This window comes from Centroberyx gerrardi, chromosome 22, assembly GCF_048128805.1.
Source record: "Centroberyx gerrardi isolate f3 chromosome 22, fCenGer3.hap1.cur.20231027, whole genome shotgun sequence".
Classification (NCBI taxonomy): Eukaryota; Metazoa; Chordata; class Actinopteri; order Beryciformes; family Berycidae; genus Centroberyx; species Centroberyx gerrardi.
The window spans coordinates 7,339,374-7,360,196 of NC_136018.1; the positions used below are offsets into that span (position 1 = coordinate 7,339,374).

General features: G+C 47.1%; 1 protein-coding gene across 2 annotated transcripts in view; it reads right to left on the minus strand.

Annotated features, from left to right (window-relative positions):
• The window catches only part of gli3 (GLI family zinc finger 3), a 97,575-nt gene that overhangs the window by 60,443 nt on the left and 16,309 nt on the right, over positions 1 to 20,823 (minus strand). For both annotated transcript variants that reach the window (XM_078291327.1, XM_078291326.1), the window contains exons 2-3: positions 19,076 to 19,249; positions 139 to 384 (exon numbers count right to left, since the gene is read on the minus strand). In XM_078291327.1, the coding sequence (XP_078147453.1) occupies positions 139 to 384; positions 19,076 to 19,208 (379 nt within the window). In that variant the 5' untranslated portion in view covers positions 19,209 to 19,249. The remainder of the gene's footprint in view (positions 1 to 138; positions 385 to 19,075; positions 19,250 to 20,823) is intronic.

Genomic DNA, 20,823 nt, shown 5'->3' on the forward strand with positions numbered 1-20,823 from the left:
CTGGATAAAATCATATCTAATAGTAAAAAATCTCATCAAATGGGGGTCCATGGCCCTAAATTAGGGGTCCTTGATATGAAAAAGGTTGAGAATCACTGCTCTACCAAACACCAAGCAGGTGGCGGCCGGTGGACTTACCATAGTGCGAGTCTAGGTAGCCGTTGCGGGGGTCCATGGCGAACAGAGTGCCTCGGTAGGGCAGGGCATGGTCAGCCAGGTGGGGCAGGGAGCCGTGCAGCTCCTTCTTCACCAGCGAGGGGCGTTCCTCTGTGGAGGTGGAGGGCTCCTCGCTCAGCTTCCTGTCGGGGGCGCCGGGCGTAGCGGCCTGAGAGCTGATGGCGTTGCGCCTCTCCCGGTGGTACGGCGTGCCCGAACTCTCATCCTCTGCAGGGGGAGAGGGGGAGAGAGGAGGAGGAGGAAAATAAAGAATGATTATTAACTGATATCAGAATAGATATTGGGAGAGGGTGTGGGAATCTCTCTCCCTCCCTGAATATGTTTCACACACTCACATAAACACGTACATTGCACATGCATGAACGCGCACACACATTCTTTCTCTCTCTCTCGCTCTCTGTCTTTCTCCCTCTCTCTCTCGCTCTCACACACACACACACGCAGCCAAACACGCGCATTTTGTAAACACCCATAGACATGGTGGTGAGCAAGTCAGATCACGTAGCGTGCTCTTGCAAGGGGGAGGAGGAGCAGGAGATCAGCTTTGTACACCTGCAACCTACTGGGCATTATGGGTGTAAATCCGGCGGGGTTTGCCTCCGATGGAGCCAGATGTGGGAGTTCAGCGGCAGACAGTGAAAAGCGAGCGGACACCTCAGATGAAACAATCCCAACCTCTTCATTTCGCACAGTCAAGGGAGCGTTTCCCAAAAGTCTGTTCTTAAAGTCAGCTCTGTCTGTTCTTTTTATAAAGAAATGAATTCCCATGGAGGAGGAAACACAGGCTTTTCCCCTGCATTCCAAGCTGCCCATTAACCGGCCTCATGGGTTGTTTCAACCCCACCCCCTTTCGCTGTCTTGCTTGCTGCCTCTCTCTCTCTCTCTCTCTCTCTCTCTCTCTCTCTCTCTCTCTCTCTCCCTCTCTCCCTCTCTCTCTGTTCTCAAAGTAAATCTCTCTCTGTGTCTGAGGGCAAAATTAGTAGGAGATGGGGTCTCTGGAGAAAGCTCCCTGGCATGCTGGGGTAGAGGGGATAAATGTGGAGTTGAGTTCAAGGGCTGAGCTCCAGCAGAAAGACATGACCCTTGACCCTTGGCCTGGCCTCTGATCTGACATGTATGGGGGTCAGCAAGCCTCCTGACCTGGTTTTAGTCTGTGCTGTAGTACGATACTATACAGGCTAGTTCAGAAACATCCCAGAACACACTGGGATTTCAATACTGTCTCTTATGAGCTGAGCCCTTAGATATGATGAATGTGTATGATAGAAAAAAAAATGGAGGTGAAACTATATCATTCTATAAAACCTTTGAGTTTGATTTAATTTTTATTTCATAGAGATAGAGATAAATCCTGCCTGTTTCAGCCCTGGACATATCAAACACCCTCTTCAAATCCAGCAGCTTGGTCCAGCCTGATCCACAGAGTCTGGCCTAGTCTCTATCCAGGCCCAGATTCCTTCATTAGCTGCTGCTGTGAATGGTCCCCAGGTTGAGCCCTGGTTATAATTTCACCATTGAGGGTGTTGATCATCAGTACACTCCAGTGCTCTAGCTCGGGCTGAGATCCTGGCAAAATGCCGCTGTGCTGGCGCCAGAGGTTCTGTAGTATTAGCGGCCTAGCGGTGTAAGGCCCCCCCACCCCCGCTCCCTACGCACTGCAGCCCAACAGCATCCAACTGCCAATTAAGAACAGAGGAGAGGGCCAGATTAAAGACCACTACCTAGAGCGCTGAAGAGGGCCGCCATAGTACTGTACCACTTCACAGAAGAAGGGAACCGGTCAGAGAGGGAGAGATAGAGAGAGAAAATGAAGCAGGGAGAGAATGAGACAGAAAGAAGCAGAGAGAGAGAGAGAGAAGAGGAGGAGGAGCGACCCACGGGTCTTGCTTTTATTCCTCTCACTCTCCCACATCCATTACCTGCATTTGGGCCAGCCGTGCCCCGGCGCAGCACTGGCAGCAGATTCCAAGAGTCTTAACGCGGAACTGACAGCCGGAGAGGGAAGCCGCTCTCATCCGCAGGAAATGACAGTGTCAGTTATGATATAAGTATTTAATCCTATACTGCACAGCCAGTGATCTTATTAAGGGAATAATGGCACTTATACGGTTAAAGCTGGATTAATAGGTCTGCTCTTGCAAAGCGCAATATTAACATAAAGGGATTTCTGAACTGGGTTCATCTCCTCACACGGATTGAAGAAAGTCGCAACTGTAAACTGTGCTGGGAGCAAACACAGCTAAGGGTACAGCATGCAGCTGAGGGTAGCATAGGCCTGTACTGCATAATGTCAGCTTATTCACATCTAGCAAATCAAGCATTGGACTTGGGAGAGCAAAAACTGTTTATTACAAGCTCTTTTTCTTACCTTTTATAAGGGTATATGGTGTTTTTTAAATAGATTCATCATTGGGTTAAGTGGCCATCAGACACTGCTACTGGCCTAAAATCAAATCCCGCCTTCTTCTGCGTTGCTGAAAAAATATACTATCCATTAACTGCTGTTTTACTATTTTCTTATTTCCTTTTGACTCTCTCTCTATCGTCTCTCCCCATCTTTCTTTTTCTCACTCTCTTTCCCCTCTTTCTTCTTTCCTTCTCAGTGACCTGCACTGCTATTCAGACGTGTCTCTCTCCTCCAAGGGAGGTCAAGCGACTAATAGTTCAATCACAGCAGTGTCACGGTCCCACCATCCCCCTCCGGTCACCATGGCAAACCCACAGGGGGGTTCATCATTCTACAATATACCACCTTAAGGGGCTTCATTACTTGTGCTCATACCACCTTAAATGGTTAAACAAACACTCGGCAGCACAAGGGTCAATTGACTCCTTGGCTGGTGGAAGAGAACCACACGAGTCAACTGAGGTTTCCCCTCTATGCTGCTTATAACTGCAGCATGAAACTTTTGACATTTGAGGTATAAGTAAAAAATGTGTAATGGTTAATTTAAAGATGCAATGTTTTCTCCCGTCTGAGTGATGTTGAATGACAAGTAAGACACATGTGCAAACACACACATGCAACTTTGAAAAGTTGAACTCGGCAACACCTCTCCAACCCTGACCATCCGCCCCACAGACCCTTTCCCCTTTTTCCCTCCCTCATTTTTCATTCCTCTTTTATTTCCCTCTCTTTTCCCATGGTTGCCCCATCCAGTCCTCCACCAGTTTGCAGGTCTATTCAGCCCAACACAAAAGCAGCAGGCCGGTCCTCTGTGGACCAGAGGAAAGCATGCCTCTCAAAAAAACAGAAAAAAGAACTATCCCGCTCTCTCTCTATGGTGATTGAATTTCTTAACATCTTTTCAAAAAGCGCTTAAATGCCTGGAGGCGAGAGGAAGAAACAAGCTAATGGTGGATGGGGAGCACTGAACAAATTTCAGAGCCCTTTCCTGCTCGCGTTTGAGGTTGAAAGCGAGCTCCTGCCTTTCAAGTTTCAAAGTCCTCCTTCCTCCCGCAGTGTCACTGAAGGATTTGAAAAGAAGGTAATTGTGCTCACTGCCGTCCTGATCAGAGCACACGCCCCAGCTCTAGTATTTCAGGAGCTTTCTCTGCCACTATAATGGTACCTGGTGCTCCATTCCAGCATTCTCCCTCTCTCACTGCTCTTTCTCTCTTTACTCTCTCTCTCTCTCTCCATCCCTCTGCAACTGCACTCTCTCTCTCTCTCTCTCGCTCTCCCTCACATTCTCTCTCTCTTGCTTTCTATCCCCCTTCCACCCCCAGCAAGCCACTCATTAAATCCTAATGCCCAGGTTTCTCCCCTTCTTCCCTTGTCAGGGGTCTCTATTGTAAAACTCTGGTTCGGATACCTTCAGAGAAAACCTTATGCATGGCCTTTAATATAGCAGTATAAAAGAGAGGGGGAATGCATACAACAAATGACAAAATGAAAATATAAAAGAGATAATGAGATATGGAGTGGGGCCAAGTCATCTGAGAGTTGGGCCCTGGGACAAGGGGGCTGAAGTTAAGGGTGCCCAGCTGATTCAAAGAAACAAGAAGCCAGACAAAAACATTGCCCTGCTGTCTTTGAAGAAGTTGGTGTTTTCTAGAGGCAGAGGTTGAGGTTGAGAACAAGGATCGCGGTTCCTCCGCATGCCAATCTGTCCTTGCCTCTAAACCATCTGACTTGCCCTCCAGCCCGCACCATGTTCGTTTCTAAAGCTGGGACATGTGTGTTTCACAAAGGGCCATTGCACACTGCTGCTCTTTCCCCCATGACTGCCTTTTCTGAAAACCTTAACATCAGAGGAGGTGTTGTTGTTCCTCTGAGCCAAAGCCAGCCTCATACATATGTTGTGTTCCACCTTCGAACTTCTCAAAGCGCCGTTGTCAGAGGCACGAAGAGGTTTTGGCTGGTGAACACATGGAGAGTGAACGACGGAGGAGAGGAGTGGAGGATGCACAGTGAAATCACAAAACGCTGCTTCAAAGCTCCTCTCCTCCTGTGCAATAATCTCTCGCTCCTTTCTTCTTTCTCTTGCAAATCAACTCCCGGGAAAGACTCAAGACTCCCCAATTAACAATGAGAGGGGGAAGAAAAATTCCAGCAGCTGGCTAGAGTTTAATAAGAGCACCTCTCCAAGCGGCTTAGGCTTATGTACCTGATTCACCGGCCCTGGCACTGGCGCTATAGACAGAGGGAATCATTCACGATTAGCGCAGGCTGAAAGAAGAGGGAGAGAGAGACCGTTCAAACTCCACCGATCGCAACACAACAAGAGCACAGGGGATTACTGCAATTGTGTGGGGTATTTTTCTGATCAACTTCTTGGCTGCCGGGCGCGGCGCCACCAGGAGCTGGGCGCCTTCTCCACAACAGAGTTCAGTTTTGTATTATGTGAAGGTTACGGAGTCTTAACGGAGCTTCCTGCATCTGCCTAACAGGGTGACACTCCAGAAACTCCTTGACAAACAAATCTTCTAAATGTCACGGAGCAGAATCGCGAAAGGTCATATCCCCTGTTATCTGTGTGCAGGATAGCTAGCAATCCCCAGTCAAAAAAACGGTCAAAGCTCTGCAAAACTTCAGCAAACATTATAATGCCCGCTCCCTCTAACTTTGCGCTCTTGTTTGATTCTGTCTCTGCAGAGTGAATCCGTGGTGGTACATTATTTAACTATCAGCGTGTGACTGATGTTTGGTCTAATTGCGGAGAGAGGCAGTGGGCAGGTCAGGATGATTCCCTCTCCTGGTTAGCAGTCTGTTGTCAGCTGCTGATTTCCCACACAGCGCCGACAAATGCTCTCTTCGATATTCATCTAGGCAAATTCGACGGCTCCCACATCTCAATTTGGCTCTCGGCAGCCCACGCCCCAACCCCCAGCTCCGCGGCCCAGAGTCCCAGCCCGCTCTCTGTGCCGCTGGGGGTCTGCTGGGACGCACCCAGGGCTCAGCATCTCACAGTCCCAGCCTCCAGGCCCCGGGGCTGGGGAGGGGCAAATCAAAGCCTGCTAGGCTCCTTCCTTCTTCTCTGCACTCACCTCAAATCAGCCTCACAGCAGGGTTGCGTCATGCCAAGCCTCCGCCTGCCCCTCGCTACCCCTTATGCACACATTAGGGGCACAGGCCCACCATAGAGCAGCCCGAAACCCCACTACCATTTCATCAGGGCCACATTGTGAGGGAGCAATGAGCATCGCAGTCAAAGAGCTGAAAGCCCTCGCTAAAATGCACACTGATGCATTTTTGACCATGGATACTTATGGCTTTTAAGGTTTTTCGCTGAAAGGGCACCTTGGCCTGCATTCTTTGAGGAATCAAACTCTAAGAGATGCATTTGATCAGGGATTGAAAGAATAAAATGAAGCCATTTAGCACTTTGATTGGCTTATAGACGGAATTAGCATTGCTTTAGATGGTCACCAAGCAGCTATGATCAGCCGTAACTTGTCGGTTATTTACACTGACCTCTGTAACAATATAAAGTGATTGTGCGCTGGGGCAGACTAGGGCAGAATCATGACTGGTTGGGACAGTGGGTCTTTTAGGGTGGATCTAGGCAAACTGCCCACCAGACCGGAGTGGGCCAGCTTTCCACTGGGCCTGAGCATTGGAATCCCACTTCTGACACCAGAGTGATCCGGACCGAGTCTGTGGCACTCAGATTAGGAACCGCTCGCCAAGAGAAATGGATACCCAGCCAAGGCAAAGAAGCACAGAGCCAACAGTTAGGATAAAATAGAAAAAAAAATAATAATATAATTTTAAGCACATCAAATATGATCCACAACGCCACTGTGGATATTTCCCACCTTACAGTACAGAATGAAATTCATAAAGCTGTTTCCCTTAACTGTTAATACATCCAACTTTATGTCCCAGTGTTTTTTGAGCTCCTTTCCATACTAGACTCTGAACACTCTTGTGCCAACACATTGCGGTGGTGTGAGTGTGTGTGTGTGTGTGTGTAGATTCACACATGCCAGTATGTGTGTTCATGTGTGTACGTGTGCGTGCATACGTGCAACGCAGTGAGGCGGAGAGGCCCCCATTAAGATAGTTAGCCAGCGCTTACTGGGAGCTGGATAATTAGACACTTCAAAGGCACCTGCCCGCCGTCCCAGAGGGGGCAGGAATCGCCGCCCCCCGCCCCGTTTAAAAGCATGTTAACTCCTATCTGAGGCTAGCAGGCTAATTTAACTTTTGACATTTGATATCTAAGGAATGAGAGGGATCAGCCGTTTAGCTGGAACAGGATTACCCCCCAACAGCCCTCCTCCTCCTCCTTCCTCTCCCTCCGCCCCCCAGCCCCAAAAACCCCCTCTCCCAGTCAGGCCGGATTCATTAATTTTCCTGCAGCTAAGCAGTTTATCAATGACTGGTGAATGTCTAAGTCCAGAGTGGAACATCCATTGCTGCGACTCTCTCTCTCTCTTTTCTCTCTCTCTCTCTCTCTCTCTCTCTCTCTCTCTCTATCCCTCTCTCTTCTCCGGTGATTAGGCCTTCGGATGTTCGGATCAGTCTATTCCACTGTTGTCTCCCTGCCTGCTCGGTTGCTGCTGATCTATTCTCATACCTGCTTAACAGCTCAGTATACAGAGGTGAAACACTGTTTAAGTGAACTGTTTGAATGGCATTCAGTGTGTCTGCACAGAAATGGTACTTTCCATTCACAGGTAAAGATGCTATTAGTTGTAGACCTGTGAGATTAATTTTCCAACAGCACCCCAGACAAAAACCATGACATCCTTTTCGAGGAACCAATCACGACAATAGACGGTAACCTTTGACCTGTCGCAGGTAGAGAGGTGTTAGGAGTTAATTTGAGGCCATAACTCCACATTGGTCTCAGTCTAATGCTCTCTGCTTTATGTCTACATTACAGGTTGAATCAGGGGCTATGCATGAGTGTGACGGATCTGGGTTAAACGAACAGCACGCCTGGGCCTTTGATGCCGCAGCTGGTAATGCTTACTGTTCCTTACCCGCCACATTCAGACATAAGGTCTTTTTACCAGAGAGCATGACAATCAGAATTCCAAACTACAAGCCAAATGTCATAAAAATAACACAACTAAACTGACTCCTTCACTCCACTCCCACAGCCACAAAAACAATCAGGGGCTGTTCTGAGCTCACATTAAGTCACCTGGTGTTAAAAAAAAATATTCCAAGGTTAATCAAATCAACTCTTTCAGCTTTAACACCTTGACACGTCAATTATTAAAAATAACATTGGTTCATTTTCCACAGTTTCTCCTTCAAGAAGAGGTGCCAACTCACTTCACAAAGAATCCTTTATAGACCCATCAATCTCCATTTGCCTTCCACCTTCCTTATATCTTAAATTCCTATTACAGCTGTCGTTTGGGCCAAGTCTGCCACAAAATCCAATGACCTGCCCCCCCCTCCCCCCCCCCCGCCCCCCACCCCACCCCGGTGATATGGATGGGAGTGCCCGCTTGATAAACAGGGCGTAATTCAGCCCCCTTAAAATACAGGTGAGACCTGGACCCCTTCATTACAGTGTCTGCAGCGGACAGGGAAAGCTCTGCAGATTAAAGGATCTACCATGTTGGCCAAACAGACTTAACCACTGTCTGCTGGGAAGGGGCTGGAGGTTGGAGGTGAGTGGGAAAAGGAACAGGCACCAGACTCTCTATGTGATTAGATAGGTGGCTCTGCAGCGCAATGGAAAGCACATTGCAGGGCAAAATAGTCAAAGGTTTGGACGGCTTTTTGGCCCAGTGGTTGGAGTGGCCATCTGGTAGCTAAAAGGTCACAGGTTTGATCAGCCTGTATATATCCTGTCAAAGCATCCTTAAGCAAAACATTGAAGCCCTACATGCTCAGTGTAATAGCTCAGTAATAGCATCAGTGAAATGTCTAAAATGTAAATGAAGACAGCCAGAACTGGGCACCGTGACAGAGAATGAAGATGGAGGGGATAGTGTTAGTTTAACACAGGTATATAAACATTACCTCTATAGTATTTCAGTGCTCACACTGGGGCAGCATGAGTGAAAAGCTACTCCTTTATCCCAAACATCCCATACATGGGACACATTCCTCCATCTCACCACATATTGTCCTTGGCTTCCTATTGCATTTTCATTCTTTCAGAAAAAAAAACCCTTTCCTTGATCTTTACACCCCTCCAACTTTCTCCTCACCATATCCTCTGCTTCAACACTCTCTCTCTCTGTATCCTTTTTCTCCACTTCCTCCTTCCCTCGCTCCCTCAGTCTCTCCCTCTCTCTTAAGGGAGCACGGCCTCCTGTTGCTGTCCCTTCTGGGTAATGAGCTCTCCTCATATGTGACCTCTCCTGTCACTCCTGCCTGTGGAATCCTCCTCTCCCATCTCCCCTCCTCCTCTAATCTCTGCATTACTTTCCCATTAATCCCACATTCCACACAAGGGCCGCTGCTGCAGCTCAGCTGACACGTTGCCCTCATAATCTGGTGTCCTTATTGAAATGAATCGCCGTGATGGGGCTCGGTGGAAAGAAAAGATTGTTTAACACAACCATATTATGGCGGCGAAAGCTCCCTGCAGGTTTTAGCCTGGATTTCCCCCTTCTAGGATTCACCTGGAGCACGTTCCCTTTACTTCCCTTCTCTCTTCATCCCTCATTCCCTCTCTTCTGCCTCTTCACATCCCACCTTCCTTATCTGCCTCTCCTTCTCACTTTCTTCCTGCTAATCTCTCGCTAGCGCACTCCCGCTTTCCTGCTCTCGCCCGTCCCTTCATCTCTCCCCTCTCTCCCACTTCTTCTCTCAGTTCCCATGTCTTCCTGAATCCCCTGCATCTCCCTCTCTCTCTCTCTCTCTCTCTCCCTTCAATCTCCCTCTCTCTCTCTCTCTCTCCCCTCGTTCCCTCCCTCCCTCCATCCTTCTCCCTCCCCTCCAGGGCCGCAGTGGGACTGTCGGACTCACGCAGCCCCATGCTGAGCTGCTCCAGAGCCAGGCCAGAACAAAGAGCCCATTGAGCCGAGCGGAGACGTAATGTGGGCCGCCTCTGACAGCACCGCGGATGAAGTCATGAGGTCGTCAAACAGTTAATAATCACAGGCCCATCCTCCAGCTGCCCCAAGTGTGTGTGTGTGTGTATGTGTTCGGTTGTGTGAAAGAAAGTGAGAGAAAATGAGAGATTATATGTGTGTGTGTGTGTATGCACGTTTGTGTTCACGCACATGACTGAGTGTGTTTATCTGCAGTATGCAATGAGAGTGTACATGTCTAAGACCATGTGGACGGATAAAAGCTTTTAAGAGGGTAATGAGATACTCCATGACACTCAAAAATGCGTTCGATCACTTTGTAAATACCGCAGATGAAAAACAAAACCTCGAGAGAATTGCTCTTTTAGTTTTCGGCTTTGCTCCAGTTGTGTTGAAGAACAACCCCCCCCCCCCCCAACTCTCTCTCTCTCTCTCCCCCCCTTCTTTCTTATTGGAGTCTGTCTGGCGCAAAGTCTGACATGACACACATCTCCCCGGGACCGGAGCTGTCGCTGCGAGGCCCGCGCTCCGAACATCATTAGCCTCGCAGCTCCAGGTGAGACCAGACAGGGCGAGAGAGACGGAGAGAAGAGCCGGAGAGGAACGGATAGAGACGGAGCTGCATGTGCAAAAAACGTGCATGCGTGCGATTCTGTTACAGCATTAATCTCAATGCCACTGAATGGCCATGGCCTATTAAAATGCCTTTAGAGGACCACTTGCTTGTCAAGAGGCCTCCAGGCTGAGTTTGGCTCGGGGCAGGAGGAGGAGGAGGAGGGGGGACAGAATGGTGAAAGACAGCTATGCAATTGATTAACATGAGAAGGGCTTGCTCAAGTTCAAATTGCACGCCCCCTCCGCTGTAAGCTACAGACATTTGTTTCCCCGCAAGTAGAATGTTTCTTTCAAACCCTGTCTCTGCTACACATCTGAGTTCAATTCTCCGCATGCCCTCTTTCTGAAAATCAATCCCTTCTCCTCCTCTCCTCTGCTCTCTTCCTCCAGCTCTGCGAACAGAGCAGGGTGAAGGGATTACGCCGTCCCTCCCCAGATCCAGGCAAGACAACAAATGGTTCTTATCAACTGACACCCCCCTGCCATCCAGGAGGAAGAGGCTGAAAACTGGCCAAGCCGCTCCAACACGGATGTGTTTCTCGGCTCTGTCTGCCAATCGCGGCAACTCTTTTCACACTTAAAACCTGAGCTATTTACGAGAGCCATGGGAGCGTGCGCGCGCAGCACCAGAGGGTGGGAAGAGCGGAGGGGAGAGAGCTGCCGCTTCCCAACCTCTGCTTCTAATCAATCACCAGAAATCACTGCCATGGTTTACGGCCTTTGATCCTAGCTCCTCTTTCGCACTGCGAGGGAGAGAGAGGGGCGGGGGGGGCGGGGAGACGGGTGAGAGGCAAGGCCCAGGGGGGTGGGGAGGTCAGGGGAGAGAGATTAGGGGTATAAGGCCTACTGCTCCCTCGAACCTGAGAGCATGTCTTGATTTAATCCAATGAGTTTTCAGCTAAAATTGAAATATACAGGCCGCTTTCGGACAAAAAAATGAGAAGATGTTTTGCTTATCAGGATATCAACTAACTATTTATCCACAAAGATTTTAAAGAGTTTATTTATATGATTCAGTGCAAACTTGGCAATTTTTTGGGGGATGTACAGCCACCAAAATTGCTGTACATTACATGCTGTCATTTTCATTTGCAAATGCATGTATTGTTTTAAGGTTGACAAAGTAAATTATTGTGATATTGATCAGTAAAGTTATTTTGCATGTTAAATTTAAAAAAGTACAATGGGAAAAAAATATATATGTATTTTATCAGCTATTATCTAATTTGTCTATTGCATAACTAAAAATGATAAACATCACATATATACAGTTTGTTTTATTTCTGTATTTTCAGCTGGTAGAGTTTCATTAGAAACTTTTCTTGATTCATTTGTGGTACCTGTCCTTGTACTGTGCACTATACAACACATTGTATATGCAAACAAATTATGCTCAGTTATTTGTGTGTAATATAATGCAGTGGTTCTAAATCTTTTCAGCACCTTCTTCAGCGAGACACAAAAAAAAGTTATAGATTGTTTAAAAATGTCTCACATATCCTCACCACTTGATCATGTAAGTCAAGGAAGCAACTGAAAATGAATGCACAAAATGTCTCATGCAGAAAATACAAATCAGCTTGAGACCAATAGGTTTTCTTTACATTTGAACAAAATGTCAAGGAAAGCTCAGCTCGGTAGCAGGACCTTTCCTCCTCCATACACACCCATTCTTTCACATAAACACAAACCCCAATGGCAAGGCCACTAGTTGCTACTTCATCCTCTGCGTCCCATTCAACGAGAACCCAACCGAGGTAAGGCGGCGTGAGCGAGCGAACAAAACAGAGAGGACGCGGAGAGGAACACACCACAATAAATTCTCCTGGCAGGGTCAGGACACTCCTGCTTTGTTCCTCCTGGCAGGAGGGAGGCCACTGATGCCTACCGACAAATGGACAGAGTGGCAGAATAATCAACTACTGTTTCCCCACTTTATGGGTTTATGAGTTTATGGGGGCCCTGGCCCGACCCTGCGCCTCCCTCTCCCCCTCTCCGCGGTGGTGCAGCGGTGCAGCAGGGCCGGGCTGACGGACTTACCCCTCTCCTCTCACACAGGGCCGGGCCGGCTGATTTGTCTTTGTGAGGCTGGTCGCTGGTTCAGTGCCTCGTCTCTGACCCGCCTGACCTCTGACTCACAGGCCTTTCTGGCTCTCAGCATGTCAGTGAAAATGACCTCAGGCTCTTCTGAGGAGCCTTTGTGATGGTCAGCGTGAACTATCACAACAGATTAGAATTAAAAATCTATGATTGGGTAGTTGAACTGAGATTACCATCTGTATCTATGCAGTGCACAACATGAACTCTGAGTCAAATTAAGGACAAATTTTTAATAGTTGTCAGCAAATGCCATCACTCGGAACCACCACAGTAACAGCCAAACACTTCCTATAGAGACTCTCCATAGCAAACAGGCAGGTTGTGCACTGACAAAAGCAAAGATCAGAATGTGTATTGCAATTCCACTACAGCTGAATTCTGGTGGCATCTCTGCATGCAAAAGTCTTGAGGCAGTGGCTTACATGTAGCTTCCAGAAGTGAAGGAGCAGTGGAGCTCCAGCAGGCAGATCTGTGCAGGCAGAAGTGTGCCAGAGAGAGAGAGAGAGAGAGAGAGAAGGGCCAGGCCGGGCTGCAGTGGGCCGGGCAGCTGCGGGCCCCTCCGCCCTGAGTAGCAGTCAGGCTAAGCTAATCCCGCGCCTCGGGCCCCTGTGAGGTGGCTCTGCCAAAGCCTGTCGCCCTGCTGCTGCAGGAAATTGCCTTCAGTGCAGAGGTCCATGAAATGGCTCTGGCTCACCAGTGAAGGCCGAGCATATCCATTGCATGTGTGTGTGTGTGTGTGTGTGTGTGTGTGTGTGTGTGTGTGTGTGTGTGTGTGTGTGTGTGTGTGTGTGTGTGTTTGTGTGTGCACACTTGGGCCAGTGCGACTTTATGAACCCTAATCTACAGGCACCTTCTTTATATTATATCTCTATGTATCTCTAAGACATCAAATGTACTTTAGTGAAAACAGCCCTATTCTGGCAAAATATGCATTTTCTTCTATGCATTTCCACTGATATAACACATACAGAGGCCATACACAGGGAGCCTTGCCACTAAAAGCCAGTTTTCCTGTGTGGGGCTGTGTGTCAGGCTCTATAACGCCCCCTCCATTGTGCTGTTTGACCCGTGGGCCAGCCACAGCTCCCCTGAGGTCCCTTATCCCTCCATCAGTCCTCTCTCATTAGCCCCCACAGGCAGAGCCCAGAGCAGGGCACCACAGAGGGGCCCCTGCTTCCTGGTGCAGGAGCCACACACCTACCTCTGGTCCCCATAACATACATACAGCACTAATACAGATCACCTTTAGACTCGCCGCAAATACCGTCACAAATCACGTTTTCGCTGTTTGATGCACACGCCAACAGTCCGATAATCTAGTATGAGATTCCTGGAGTGCATGTCCTAAAATAACCAGCAGCCTGCGTAGTGCTCTAACAGAGGAAAGCCAATTTATCCGACACAAAACTGAACTGAAATATTTCTCATAATTTTCCTAATTTTCATATCCCATATCAGATCTGCTTCTTCCTCTGATGCCGAATCACTCGTCAGCATTTATTGTCAGAGAGCGTCTGGCTGGGTGTTCTCGTTAAATTTATATATTCATCAAAGATTTTTTTTTTCTTTTGCTAACAAAAAAAATGATCATCAGTAGTTCATCTTTTAGGGGCGGGGGGGGGGGGGGTGCTGGGGGGGGGAAAAACGAGGGATGAAAAAGTGGAAAGCAGAGGTGGCAGCATGAAAAGGGAGGAGGAGGAGGAGGAGGAGGAGGAGAGGGGGCAGGACACAGTGGAGAAACAGTTGATTATGAGTCCCATCAAGTGATCAATGATTTCATTAATAAGACGGATCGCGCGGCTGTCATCGCCGTGACACCGGGCTGAGGGATGATCCGCTCCCAACGCTCCATTTCCCCCCCCCCCCTGCCTCCTCTCTTCCTCCTCCCCCCCCCTTCCTCCCCTGTCCTTCCAATATTGCCTCCCTCCGCCAACGACAAGGGAACGCCAAGGAAAAAAGGGATGGAGCCGGGGTGTGGGGGGGGGGGTGGAGGGGGGCGGTTGTGTTGACGGGGGTGGCGGTGGGGGCAGTCATGAGGGAGGGAACGGAGGGGGAGAGGAGGAAGAAAAGTGAAAATCCATTTTGAAACCCATTTTCAATTAGGGGTCCACAAGCTGTTATCACAGGTGTCCCAGAATGGGGGCCCGTAAGTGAAAATGTCTCCTATCCGTTTCTGAAATGAAACCTTATCTGGGAGGCACAAAGATGGCGGGGACAGCGTATCTGTAAATTACTTTCCATCCCCGCTGTTAACGGGAACTTTATTTCTGTCAGATGACATTCCCCTCTATTTACCGTTGATCATTTAAATGGCTGCCTAAAAAGAAGGTGGCCCCTCACTCTTTCTCTATCTCTCCCCTCTCTTCTGTATCATTCTGCCTTCTCTCTTTTTCTCTCCCTATTTTTTCCCCGTCAAAAGATTTTTTTATTTTTTTTCCCCAAAGCAGTCAACTGTTCCTTTTCTTCCCTAAACACTTTAGGCACGCTCTCCATTTGCTTAGGGATTTCTCTGGTAACCTACACGAAAGCCTAACATTTGTTGCCCTTCAAGGCTTAACTTGTTTGCCTCTGAGACCCTGCTCCTGCCCTTTTAACCGTGACCATTAAAAGGTCCCAACTCCTTCACTTCATAAACTACTTAGCTCACAGACGCCCTGCTAGAACAGTTGCATTCCCTAACAATTTTCTGAACTGAGTCTATCGCATCTCCTCCCACTATCCCTGTTTCTCTATTCTCGTCCCACTACTTACATACTCACTAACTCCCTCTCTCCTATAGCCTCAGCTTTGTCCCTCTCTTCCCCCAAATCAGCAGCACCCATATCAAAAAAGTCCAGCAGACCAACCAACCAGAAACTTTTTTTCCCCTTCTTTTTCGTAAATAGCTAGCCCTTCAGCCCCCACCCCTCTTTTTTCTTTTTTTTTTTTATTAGCAAATTATCCCATGACGACAGGATTTATTCAGCCAAGGAGCATGGACATCTTTTTTTTTTTTTTTTTTTAGCTCGGGAGGCAACAAAAGAATCAGGGGACTTTGTGGTCCACCTGCCTGGCGAATGATGAGGGTGGGAGGGGAGAGCACCCCCCCACACCCCTCCTAAAGAGCACCAATCACAGTATTGTTGTGGCACAGTCGGCTCTTTTGAGCTGTCAGGCCAGGGGAGGGGGCACACAGATGAATGGCACACAGGATGAAGCCACCATTTAGCCAACCATGTGGGAACGCTCTACCAGGACTCCATAATTACTCTGGGCCTGCTCAACTTGGACAAAACTTACAGACTGAGGAAAGGAAAGGAGAGGAGAAGAGGGAGTGGGAGAGAGATGGCATGTTGGAGGAGGGAAGAGTTAAAAGAGAGAGGTGATGAGGAGAAACCAAGCAGGACAGGAGAATAGAGTTAGTCAGTCACATGGTACAGTGGTTCAACAAGTGATTTTCCTCATGCTAACCACCCGCCCAACTTCACTCTATTGTTATTTACAGCCGATCTGCATCAAGTCGGATTATTATCTTCTACCGGTTAAAGCAAGTCTCCATTATGTGATTGCTATCATCAGAGATAGTGAATATGCTTGAAGAAGCTTTTTCATGACACCTACTACAATACCCATAAGCCTCACCAACTCTCGACCAATCACACGATCGCAACAGCTCTTACGCTCGTTCCACTGTCACGCTCTCTCCTCAGTGGCAGCGCCCATTTGGCACGGTAGCTAGCCGTGTGCTCCATAACAGCCCATAGTATCCTAACACCAAGCACGGCTGTTTGAGAGAAATTTTATCTTACTGTTTAAGTCTGATATACCATTCTTTCAAGCATTCACTCTTGAGTGATCTGTAAAATGCTTTACAATTGGTTACAATCCGGCACAAAGGCATTTTTATCACGGAGAGGCGGCCGGTCAATTGAAAACGCCGCTGTATTGCAAAGCACTATGGAAACTGTAGTCCTTTACCAAGCTAAAGCTGTTATGTACACAGTTTTGTGCAAATGTTGTTTTTCTTAAATTTCAAAGTGCAAATCCAATTTAGTTATATATTATTCTTGCAATGCAAATTCTCTGATTGAGTGAGTGAAACTATATGGAACCAGCTGTTTTGAAATCTTGGTGCCACAAATGAACGGCTAAAACATTTCCAGAACCTTGATGACGTTGGTATTACCACATGAATAACCAGCTCTATAAACTGAAAGAGAAGAAGAGGAAAGACAGTGAGAGTGAAACAAGAAGAAACAAGTTTTCCTCACTGAAACTGAACTTTTTAATATTGATTTATGACAACCCTGCAAAATGCATGTGAAGATTGTTTCTGCAGCAAAATCTGTTTCCCCAGAGAAAAATACTGCTTGGTCACCAGAAGATTGCAGTTGCCAATATTAAATTACTGATCAGATCAATACCTCTGTGTGCCAACTGATCACAGCCACAGCTAAAGGCCATGGTAGCTGAGATTACTTTAGAAGAAGCGAGCTGAACAGCCGCCATGTCCGCTCCACCTGCCCCTCCTACTTACTTTCCACTTTTCACAACTTATCGTAGCACGCTGTAGCTGGGCGCACCACGGGGTTTCCGCTGCGCTGGGATCAGGGGCCGCTACCCCGCCTGACGGGGGGAAATATTTCCCTGGGCCTTCCTCAGAAGAGCCAGTCACTGGGGTTCCACAGCTGCTCACAATTACCTTTTGTTTGGATGGAGGCAGTGGGGCAGCCGCTACGGGGGTTAAAGTTGAGGCGAGTGTAGGGTTACACCTGATAAGAGGTTATGAGTTCTGGGGGCGACTTGGGAATGCGCTGTAATTATAACCACACAAAGAATGTGTAAGCTATCTTATGATTCCAAGAGAGAGATTGGGATCTAAAGGGACCTTTCTGTGTAGATAAGTATCATCCCTCCCTTCTCCAGATGAATTATGGGACTACTGTCTTTTGGGGTATGCGCCATTACTTGAGGCTTTAGCATGTCTTCTTACGTGGCTGAATCGGTTTTAGGAGATTGCTCAACGAAGTTTACAAGACAAACCTTGTGCCGTTCCGAGTAGTAATTACCTGCACATTACAAAGAAAAATCCGCAATCATGGAGCCAAATTACATCCATGCTTTTTCCACAGCGTAAAACTTTGTTTTTTCCACCGCTGCCCCTTTAATTAATAAAACAATGTTGGCCATCTGGGAATGAGTAAGAGTGAGAGTGTTCCCAAGACGCATCAGGATGCATTCCCTTACCCAGCGCCTCCACCCAGTTCCTGCGATAACTCCCATATGGGGAGAAAGTGACAGTCCCGGCAACCGATTTACCCTCTCTTGGACTATTTGAGGTCTCCTGATTCACACTTGGGATGATAACATTTGACATCCCACACATCCGCAGAGGCAGAGGGGTGACAGATAGCTCTCTAAGCTGTCAGCCCACCAACTCCACCTCCTAGATCCTCCCCCTGACCCTCCATCCCCAAGAGCTTCTTAATCTTCTCGTTGCTGCTAATGAGCACAGCTGCAACTTAGGTCATGGTGATTTCAACCCTGGTTTTGTTATGACTTTTGCCCGTTGCCCCAAGGCTTTCCACCAACAAAAAAAAGTTTGTCATCTAATATTCTTCATTCCAGCGTCTGAATGGGAATGAAAGGCTGAATGACGACAAGCTTAATGAAGTGTAAGCTCCATGTCTCTTTTAGCAGCATGTGTTGAAGACATTGCTATGTAAACATGCCAAAGTTTTGCTACCAGTGATTTTTCTATGTGACTCACTGTAAACCATGAGAATGAGGAAAAAGTAAACATTCATGTGCAAGCCTAAATGTTAAAGGAACACACCAAGTTTTGGGGAGATAAACTAACGAGAACATAGACACCAAACTCATCTGTGTGACCGCAGTAGATCATTGGCTCCATGCTAACACTTTAGCATACATTAAGTTGAGTGATCGCAGGTGACTAGCATTATCCAAAGTAAGGAGACTGATGTTTTAGTAATATAAAGTTGTTTATAGCCTGTGGTTTATGGCCTGTAGAGTCATAAATCTAAAACATGAAATATCATTAACCAGGTTTATTTTTGGAACTATTTTAGGTGAGTAACTGCCAATACATCCGCTTTTGATTTTTAGCTGTACACTGTCACACTGACCACAATTATGTAAAGAGGAACAGTAGTCCTGGGCAGTTCAAAGCACTTTTGTACCATTTTTTTGTGTAAATTTTAGTATGTGGAGCACTTTGTTGTTAAATGTCTGTCTTTAATTGTAATGTCCTTTCTGTTGTGGTTGTATTTGTCTGACAGTTGCCACAGACACAAAGAGAATTTCCGAAAGGATAATAAAACTAACTAACTAACTAACTAACTAAACCCCGAATCTAGCCGGATGTCATATAAGATTACTTAGCTTTAGGAAAATATTGTAAGCTAAACTGCAGCACCTAAACAACCAAAGCCCAAAATAAACCAAGATCTAAACCTAAAACTTAACAACCAAACTATAAAATGTAGCAAAAGTAGCAAAGCCTAAAGAGGTGAACTTTGCATTCGTACACTCAGGCAGCACATAGTCTAGTTTAGTTGTCGTCTCTAACTCAACATAGTACATGCTAAAGAGTTAGCATGGAGCACCGGCGTGAGCGATCTACCAGGGACACATGGGACACTTTTGGCTTCTATGTTCACTTCATCACTTCATGGGTAAGTTGACCGATAGACCAAGTGTGTAGTGAGCACAGGTGAGAGGTGGTGCGTACCGTTTGAGGTGGTGCTGGAGGCCACGGCCTTCTCACTGATGTCGGTGCGTGCTGATGAGCCCTTGGTCGCCACGATGGTCTCCACCCTCTTCTTCTTCTCAGCTGCAGAACTGGCCTGGGACTGGGTTTCCATGGCGATCGCTCATTCCTCAGCACCTCATGGAGACAGGATAACTGATGGAGAAGAAGGTGGAGAGTACAAGGTAAATATAAAGCAGCGAGGCACATAACATGAGAATAAAGTTGTATGAACTTTCAAAAAGTGTCTCTCTACTAGTAAAACTGAAATAAATCCGTATGGAATGATTTGTGAAATAAGTTTGAGAATGATGCGGTTTTTTCGCTCGATCGAAGCTAAACTATTTCATCAAAAGAATGCCTCAAGAAAACGAGAGTTGAACTCGGTGAGCCTTTCACCCCGAAAACATGAGTAAGACCTTGGATCCAGTCCCCCTAGTCATGAAGCCCAGATCAGGCCATGGGTTAATCCACCAGCTCACCCTGGTTTATTTTAACTCATAATTGTTTGGGTCTAATGTGTCTCGATTTGCGTCTCCACTAACTGTGGTTAGATACCCAAGGCCAAAATTCAACTTCACCTTATTTTCAACTATGTCACAATAAACTTCTGACTTCCTGTCAAAAAAACAACAACTCTATAACAGAGCGAGGCAGGACACCCTGACTAGGTTTTATATCTCAGAATAGAAGTAAAGGTAGCTTGTGGATATACTGATAATCCCACTCAAGCAGTCTTTCCAGAGAGAAAGCAGAAACCTTAAGGGGATACCACAGAGAGAGAAACATTCACAGTCCTGAAAAAACAAGGTTTGTTTGAAGGCCCTTTTGGGAATATCATGGTGCCGGGCAATTTTTCTTTCAAAGAATAAAGGTGGTTCAAGTTAATACTGTCTGTGGGTTTAGTAGGGGGTTCAGCCAACAGTCTAGCAGACATGCTGCTCAGTTCAGCACCTCCGAGGCCGTCTACAAACTCAACACTATCTAGGTCACAGAGGGCTCTGTCCTCAACCCTGATTATGGAAAGACCATTAAACCAACATGGCGATACACCGCAGCCACTCATTTACACAAAGTACAGGACAGCTGCGTTTGGTCCAATACAAGGCCTTCACTTAGACTCCAAGTGCTCCATAATTCAGGATAATTACTGGAAATATTTAGTCTGACTAACATTTTCTGTCCAATAAAGACAGCTAATTACCTAACATACTATTTAATTGTCCTCCACCCTATAAACATGCATGGATACAAAGGCCAGCAGTAAAGCCGGCTGTAATGCAAACACAGGGCTGCTGCTAAAACTACAAGAGAGAGAAGGGGGGGGGGGCATTTTTACCAACTCCCCAAGGAGGGAAGGAGAGGGGGAAGTGGAGAGGGGTAAACTTCAGACAAACACAGTGCGCTTTGTTTGTTTTTTCTCCAACCCCCTGAAAAACCAAAGTCTGTCATCCATTCTGACCCGACAACAACATCTGTAAGCAATTCCTGGCTTACAGAAGAAAAAAAAAAAAAAACACAACGCAATTACTCCCCTACCAATCAAAACAGAATTAAACAAGAGCTCTTCCTCTAATCACTCCCACATGAATACATGTGTAGCCGTCATTCCCGACCAAAGACATTTCTTCCTACTTGCACAGATATCATCTCAAATCACTGCTGCGTGTGTTTGATAGAATGAACGCTTTCATTTTTTGGGGGTCTTTAGAGAGCGAGTCGGCGTGTTA